The following is a 9056-nucleotide window of genomic DNA, read 5'->3' on the forward strand; positions in this document are numbered from 1 at the left end:
TAGCTTACTTCCCTTAAGTCTGCATGGCAAAGAAGGGAAAGTTTTTAATCTATGTCTCCAGGAGTAACTCTGCAAGCATCCTTCACTACTGGAGGGAGTATGGAGAAGTCAGTCTTTTCATCTTTCCTGCCTCTCATTACCTTCCTTCCAGACCCAAGGTCTGGGATGCCCTGTCCAGGTGGTATACTGGTGAGTAAACAAAAAACAATTGGCTCATTTAAAAAAAAAAACTCAGGTCAAATTTTAAAGTTTAGCTTGCATTGTTAACATTTTCTCTATCATTTCCTTAGGTCTAGAAAATCAATAAAACAAAAAAATCAACCCCTGATTTGTAGTGTTTGCCTGTTTCTGAAATATAAATGCTCACTGATTCCAGCACATCTCTACTCAGTCTAATCTCTATTTTCAATAAGGGAGAAGAAGCAATTCCCACTACAGAGGGGAAGGAGCTGCCCTGTTGTAAATTGAATTAGACCCCAGCTCCTCTCCTGTGCTAGCTCTCAGTCCCTAGGAACAGTTGCAGGCATCACCTTCTTGATCTCCTATCTTCCCTTATTCCCCTTGACATTGTACTGTCATGGTTCTCCTTCCACCTATCTACCTACTCCCCCCACTCCTCTCTCTCCCTTCCTTCTTTCTTCTTCTTCCTCTTCTCCTTCTCCTCCTTCTTCTTCCTCCCCCCTCCCCCTTACTCCCCTCCAAAACCTATCCAGGGTTTTGTCCTTCCCTCCTCCCCTCTCCTCATTTCCTTCAAGGACTAACTCAGCTGATACTACTATTTCTCCAAAGTCTTTCCTGACACCCTTGCTATCCCCCCATTCCCCAGACATTAGCAATCTTCCCCTCCTCAGATTTCTTAACCTGCTTTACTTATACTCCTTTACACTGATCTCACTCTCCCATGAATCATATATAATAGCATTCCTCCCCATTTGATTGTAAACACCTTTAGATCTGAATTTGGGTTTTATATATCATACCCCCAGCACTTAGTGTACTATCTTGAGCATAATAGGTGCTTAATAAATATTTATTTAATTGAATTGGAAGAGGTATGAAGGGACAGAAAAGGGAACACACATTTATTATGTGTCAGGCAAATTTTATTTCACTTGATCTACCCAACAACCCTGGGAGGTAGGTGCTATTATTATCTTCTTTTTACAGTTGAGGAAACTGAGGCAGACAGATTAAGTAACTTGCGCAGAGTCACAAAGCTAGTAAGTATCTGAGACTAGATTTGAATTCAGGACTTCCTGACTCAAGTATGGGATTAGGCAGTTTTACTTGGCACAAGGAGTCAGAATTAGACTAGGAGCAAAAGATGGATATCATAGAGAGGCAGAATCCAGCTGGTTCTATTAAAAAAAAATAAACTTTCTAATAATTAGAAGTATTTAAAAGTGGAATTGGCTGCCAATTGGAGACTTCCAAGGTTGGATGACTTTATCAGGGATGTTGTAGAAAATTTCTGCTCAGGTGCAGGTTAGACAAAATGACCTCTGTGATCCCTTCTAGCTCTGAGAGCCTAGGATTTTATATTAAAGCTTTTTAATACCTTAAAACTGCACTAAGATTTTGGGGACACCCTCTATTATGTCTAATTTAACTTCAAAATATGTGACTTGACTTTTCCCTGATGCAGTTTTATTACTAATATTATGCATACACTTAATTTAGGTTAATTTTGGGGTCACAGATGGAATGAGGAAAGATAAGGAAGAGAAAAATAGGTTTTCCTGATATAACTAAAGGGGCAACGAGGTGGCACAGTGGATAGAGCACTGGCCCTGGTATATATAACTAAGCAAGAATTGAAAGAGATAGAGGAAGAAAAGAGGAAAAGGAGATATGTGTACATCTGAAAGAGAGACGGAAGGACAGACTAACACTGAGGAGTAATGAACTAAGCTGTCAATCATTAAAGAGGAAAAGGGAAGATCAAGGCAAATTCAAATTTCCCTCAGGGAGAAGGAAATAGTGTGTAGGGGAGATGGGGCCACAGAATATGGTGAGTACACCACAGCCAACAGGTTGTGTTGTATACCCAAGGCATTTTGGTTATTATCCAAAGTGATTTAGAAGTGGATAGGAAAGATACTAAGGGTTCTTTCTCTCAGTTGGGTGGAGGAAGAGGGCGGCCACGTACTTCCAAATACACTAGTGTGTAGGACTTTTGGAAGTTGGGTGTAATGTGGAGAGCATTTGTTTGTAGAAGCATGATATTTCTACCAAGCATTGCACCTGTCCTAGCATAGCCCTGGTGTTCTGTTGCTCTCCCAAATGGGTTTTCAAGGCCAGTCTCTCTCTTTCCCCACCTTCCCCCTCAATTATTCTCCTAGGGCCATTACCCTAGCTCTGTAGCTACAGTAATACCTGCCAAGGCATGAACTAAGATTTGTGGGTTAAAGATCATTTAGAATAGTTTGAGAAATGGGTCTAACTGGTGTACTGAGCCTCTGCCTAAAAGCATTACTGAAAGACAGGCTTGGAACCATGCCCTTAAGGGGAAAACAAAAAACTAAAAACCATGAACTGAACAGTACCACAAGAAAGAGAGAAATATGATTTGAAAGGAGGCCTTTTTCTAAGAAAACACCAACACAGCTTCATACCATGTGAGTGCAGGGTGAGGTGTCTATAAATGAACTGAGATGTTATCTAGATGGAGCTTTGGGAGATTAAGATCAGCACCTGGAATTAGTCCTTTCCATTGTCTGTTGTTACAATGGCAGATTCAGCCACAAGGCTTCCTGGTGCTGGGTTTTTACAGAATATGGATCCCAGAAAAATTCTGGGTGTGTCTGGCATTGAATAACTCAGAACCCCTGAAGGCAGCTGGCATCCTGTGCAGGAGCAAGCATTTTATAGAAAAGCTTGAAGAACCTTCAAGAAAGTAGGAGTCCCTGAAATTCCAGAGGGAGCAAATTCCTAGGGTGGGATGCATTTTGAGAGGAAACTGTCTTCATATACTCAGTCTGCTTCCTTGTTAAATTATTTTATAATGCTAAATTATAATTGAGTTCATTAAAATAGATATAATTGCATCAATTTTTCATGGAGTAGCAAGTCTGTGTTATTATAATCTACACACCTGGTTGGGCTACAATATGCCTGAGCAATTAGGCCTGATGGGACATGCAACATGTGCTAAATTCCCTTGCTTTTGGGTGTAGGTATGAGAAAAGCCAAGTACAAACTGCTTTTTGATCACTACAGAAACATAACATAGCAGAGTCTTAGGTGCCACCCACCTGCAGTCTCTTCCATCAATCCATTTCCCTAGCCTTGATTGCATCTGTAGCTTCTTTTTTTTTTTGAATCAGGAAGAAGCTTTATTAATGACCTGGGAAGGTGGGGCATTCCACAAGTGAGATAGCACGCATGTGAGAGCACACGTGTCAACAAATGCACACCTTTTTATTCCCTATTCCTCATTCGAATTTCCTTCTTCTGTTTCCCCACTGGCTGGGTACTACAGAGGTTACAGCCTATCCAAAGTGCCTCCCCACCGCTGTTTACATCTCCCACTCCCCACAGTTCAGAGACCCTGCCCTTATTTATTCTTGCCCTTATTTGGATATGCCCACACTCCTTCTATTTGGATTTCAGATATGTTAATATATACCTAACATCCAAACTGGTTTTCTGCCCAGTTAGTCTATTCACCACCAAGAGTGTTTTCTTATTCTAACATAACTCCCTTTGTTCAACTTCCACCTAGCCCTTTAGATTGCATTCCTTAGGTTCCACTTGACTTTTATGGAAATTTTAAAAAAAACTATTTCTCACATTCCCTCTCAATTTAAACTAACTCCTATGCTATCACAAAGGCACTCGACCTCTAATTGAGTTATATGCAGAAGCAATATCCCCAAGCACATATTCCACAATGCATAAGCAGATTATTAGTATCTCACACCAGTCACCAAGTATTTACTCAAGTGCTCAATATGTACTGGAGCATGTGCTAGGTGGGCAGCTAGGTGGCACAATGGATAGAGTGCTGGGCCTGGAGTCAGGAAGGCCTGAGTTCAAATCTAGCCTCACACACTAGCTGTGTGACTGTAGACAAATCCCTTAACTCGGTTTACCTCAATTTCCTCATCTGTAAAATAATCTGGAGAAGGAAATGGCAAGCCACTCCACTATCTTTGCCAAGAAAACCCAAAAAAATGGGGTCACGAAGAGATAGTCAACTGAAAGGATTGAACCATTGCAAAAACATGTGCTAAGCGCTGGGAATACAAATAGAAATTGAAAGATAATGCCAGCCCTCTGCATCATTCTGATACACAAAAACACATCAGGGTGACTATCCATGGCAGGAGGGTGTGTAGCTTCTATTAAAGAGTGTGGATGTATCTCATCTGATTGTCTGTAGCCATTCCCTGTCCTGAAGGACAAATCTTAAATATACACCTTTGGAAACTTACTCTTTCAAAAATGGTCCCTTGCATTTGTTGTATCTAATTATGTTGAATAAAAAGCCTTGAGATATTTTTGTATTAAATCACAGACTAAAAAAGGAACTGTTCAGGAAAGAAAAAAGCTGCATTCTCTATAAGAAACATTTCCACCTGCACGATGGTAGCAGATAGAAAAAATCTTTGCAGGGTAGCTCTTTTCTCATTGTGAAAATAGGTCTGACTTGAGATTTGTGCAAGCATTTGGGCAATGGCTTTTAGAGTCATTTTTCTTCTAGATACCACAGGTTCATGAAAATAAAGAGAAAAAAATGGTATCGAGGAGAAGGAGCACAGATGTAGAGCCGGGGGGGGGGGGGGTAATTGTAGAGGCCACTTCATCCAGCCTCCTCATTTTGCAGCTGAGGAAATTAAGACCCAGAAAGGAGAACTGACTGGTTCAGACTATCAGAAGGTGGAAAGTTCAGTCATTTTTTAGTTCACTGCCAGAGTTTGCAGGGTTTTTCACATTATTTATTAAATGAAGTAATAATAATAAGCTAATATTTTATAGTGTTATGTGCTAAGCACTTCACAATTATTATCTCATTTGATCCTTACACCAACCCTGGGAGGTATGTGTTATTATTTTCCCTAGGAAAAAGCACAGTAAAGCAGTTTCCCCTTGCAATCTAAAAAAAGAAAGCAGCCTTTGAAATAATTAATGATTATGAAGACAGTAACTAAATTGACAAGGCAGCTTTTTCTTTTATCTCACTTATCCTCATCGTATCTTTGTTCTTAAGCAAAGCAATTAAGCATACATATGCTAGGTGAAAATGAGTTCCTACTTCTAAATTTCTCATTCTAGAATGAATGAGGCTTATTCTTCTGAAGAAGAGGCTGAAAGTTCTGATATACCAATTAAGTTTGAGAAAGAAAAAAAGGCATTTTAATTGGGAGAAATGGTCAAGATTCTCAATGATTTTTCTGCTTGATTGGGATTTTTTAAAAATAAGTTTTATTGATGTCATTTGGTTTTTCATCACTGTCATTTGTGGACATACCCCACTCCTATTCCAGAACTGAAACCTTTCTTGTGATAATTAACAATATCAACAAAACCTTATACAGTAACTACATCTGACAAAGTATGCAACCTTCTGACCTTGTAGTCCCCCACCTCTATCTAAAGGAAGAATGTATGGTTTCATTTTCTACTTGGTGGGATCATTATTAGTTTTTCAATCACCCAGAGTTCCACTTCCTTTTTTATGTTGTAATTATTGTATATGTTATACTTCTAAATTTGCCCATTTTTATTCTGTATCACTTTCTCTAAATCTGAGTATGCTTTTTCATTTATTATTATTTATTAATTATTATTATTATTATTATTATTATTATTATTATTATTATTACAGATCTCTCAAAGGCCTTGGTTTTAACAGAAATTGGTCCAAAGCGTGATCCTGATACTCTGAAATTGTTCTTCAGTAACATGGAGAGGTTACTCCATGCCAAAGCTCATGGGTATGAGTTTTCTATTCTAGGGTTGAACTTTTAATTCCCAAAATGCCCTGTGATTGAGCAGAAGGGCATCAGTTGTCCAATCTTGCTAAACTCCCCAGGGATTCCAATTGGGAAAACCACAAAGGGGCTATATCAGAATAATGCAGACCAAGCTGAAGCTTCAGGAGGCACTAAGGCATAAGTGATTTATCCCTAAAGATCGATAAGGTCAGGGATTACATAGATCCTGCCAGGTGTCGGAAGGAAGACATATTTGATGATTTCTCTTCCTTTTTGGCCTAGGTTTCCATAGTTTTGTGAAATTAGGTGACTGTTGGCAATCCCAGGATTTATTGCTAGATCTAAGATTTCATCAGACTATTAACATAATGACCAATTAGGGAAAGTACTTTGAAGGCTGAGGAAGTTCTACACAGATGGCCATTCTGCCTTCAAACCCCAAACTTTTCATACTAGTAACTGACGTGTATGTAGCACTTAAAGATTTGCAAAGCTCTTTACATATATTATCCCATTTATAACCTGTGAAATAGATGCTGTGGGTATTAGTCCCATTTCATAGATGATGAAATAGGTTCAAAGAGGTAAAGTAATTTGCCCACTGGGTTGCACAGCTCATAAGTGCCAAAGGAAGGATTTGAAATCATTCAATCAACAAGCATTTATTAAGTGCCTACATTGTGCCAGGTACTGTGCTGGACACTATACAAAGTCAAAAATGAAACAGTTCCTGCCCTCAAGGAGCCCACATTCCATTGGGAAAGACAACAGGCACACATAGAAGCCAATACAAAAATGCCTAAACCAAATCCGAGCTAATGTAGCAGGACAGCAGTAGTAGCAGTTGGGAAGATCTGAAGCTGGCTGTTACCCAGACCTAGTACCATATACCACCACCACATTGCTGCCATGGCAAAATCTAGGGCCTGTTAATAGGTAAATTATGACTCATTCTTAATTATTGGATGCATATTACAGGAAAACAGATGACATCTAATGAAATCAGGACACAAACTAGTCAAGAGAAAAAATCCAATTTGAAGCTTGTTACCATGGGTTTTTCCATGTGTGTGTGTGTGTATGTATGTATGTTTGTTCCCAGAATTGGAAATAATTCTGTACCTCTTCTCATGATGACTCAGGGTACGTGTGATTGGAAGCTCTACCTTGGCTTTGTGCCACCTAGCCTCTGGCGCAGCAGATGCATATTACCAATTTGGCTTGCATTGTTGGGACTTAGCGGCTGCCACTGTCATAATCAGGGAAGCAGGTGGTACTGTGATAGACACTTCAGGTGAGTGACTGTCCCCCTCTTTGGTTTTATTTCACCTTTGTTACCTAGCAATTGAAGATAATGTAAACAGGGTAAAGTAGTACCAGGGTGTTTCCTGTTTGCCTGATTGGAGTTTCATTCCAGGCAAGTGGGTTCTAACGCTGCCTTTTCCAACAAGGTGAAACCAAATAGGGGTAGCCAAAGCTACTGGTAATCACTACCAATAAGGAATGTAGTCATTATTAACAAGGTTTTTGTTAAAACTTAAGCTATTAGAAGATTTCCTCTTCCATTTTCTCCCTGGAGATAAAAATGCATCATCTGAGACCCTACCAGACATATCCTTGTAGAGAAAGGAAATAGTCTCAGAGCTTTTAATCAGATCTGCAGCCCGATTCTCATGGCAGATCCACTCCTGTGACATGGCCATGATATATACCAAGCGTTGCCAAAAGGCACACAGTGTCCAAGGAAATCAGTAACATACCCCCTCCCTTAAAATATGCACACAACTACTCTACTATCCCTTCCACATCTGGGGAGGGGGGGTGGCGTTTCTCCCCTCACCCTGCACTCTGAAAAATCTGAATAAAATTTTTTGGCCCTCCCTTCATACCAGAGAAAAAGTCTGAATTTTTTCCTCATTTTTTTTTTCAGAGAGCTTGTTAAACATTTTCCAGGATACTTTTGGCTACCTTCATGTTTACCTGTGTACTTTCACTTCATTTCTGTTGTATATAAAGGAAACGATGGTTATATACTCCTTAATACTTAATCCTTCTACTTTTTTTTAATCATTATCTAGAATAGTCCATTAGGTAAGAGTTGCTGGACTTTAGCATTTCTGGAGTGAATCAGAGGGCCTGGGTTCAAACTCCATCTCTGATACTTCCTACCTATGGGATGTTGGTAAAGGCTCTTAATCTTCTTGAGCCTCAGTTTCCTCATCTGCAAAATGAAGGGACTGTATTAGATGGCCTCTCACGTCCTGTCTAGTTCTACAACCATGACTGTACATAATATGTTCAATGTGACACCAGGCATCTTCAATTTCTTTCTCCCCTTCTTTTTTCCCCAGGGGGGCCTCTTGATCTCATGTCATGCAGAGTGGTTGCTGCAGGCACCAGAGAAATGGCTATGCTCATAGCTCAAGCAATACAGACTATTAACTATGGGCGTGATGATGAGAAGTGACCAAAGGAAGGAAGGAAGTACTGATGCATACAACCACGAGCCTGCCTTTCTGGAAATGTAGTACTTCAAGATGGCATTCTGGGGAGGATAGAAGACCTTTAACAGCTTGCTTTCAGTGTCCAATGTTTATTGTTCCTAACTACCCTCAGGGTGGGACTTGGGGGGTGGTTCAACTAAAGTGTGTGCCCTCCCTGCTTTAATCCACATATCTTTCACCAGGGTTTGTTTGGTTTGTATACTGGTTGGTTTCTTTCTAAAAATACAATCACAGTTCAAAAGAAGTTCTGAATGTTGGGGTGGGGGAAGTAGGGGGAGCTGACAGCTAATTCTCCTGTGACATATGCAACAATAATTAAATTTCTATTTTTTTTAATAATCCAGATCTCAGGTAATAAAGCATAGAACTGCAGATAAATCAGTTATGTTTGTGCCTACAGTTCTGTTACATGGTACTTGAGAATACAATAAATCAAAATAATGGAACTATTCTTCCCTAACCATGTCACTATCATAGAAGCATTTTAGGTGCCTCCCAGAAGGACTGACAAAAATCTATTAAGAGACACTCATGTATACCCTTTGGAAAGAGTTCCATATTAAAACTGTTAGCAGTATGCTGTGGATTAAGATACTTTCCCCTGCTTTGGGCC

General features: G+C 39.7%; 1 protein-coding gene across 1 annotated transcript in view; it reads left to right on the forward strand.

Annotated features, from left to right (window-relative positions):
- Window positions 1-8824, forward strand: part of IMPA2 (inositol monophosphatase 2) — a 76393-nt gene extending 67569 nt beyond the window's left edge. The window contains 3 exon segments of the mRNA XM_078153530.1: window positions 5831-5939; window positions 7082-7233; window positions 8291-8824. Coding sequence (XP_078009656.1) covers window positions 5831-5939; window positions 7082-7233; window positions 8291-8406 — 377 coding nt within the window. The 3' untranslated portion in view covers window positions 8407-8824.
- The last annotated feature ends 232 nt before the right edge of the window (window positions 8825-9056 follow it).

Source organism: Phascolarctos cinereus, unplaced genomic scaffold, assembly GCF_003287225.1.
Source record: "Phascolarctos cinereus isolate Bilbo 61053 unplaced genomic scaffold, phaCin_HiC Scaffold_4;HRSCAF=312, whole genome shotgun sequence".
NCBI lineage: Eukaryota > Metazoa > Chordata > Mammalia > Diprotodontia > Phascolarctidae > Phascolarctos > Phascolarctos cinereus.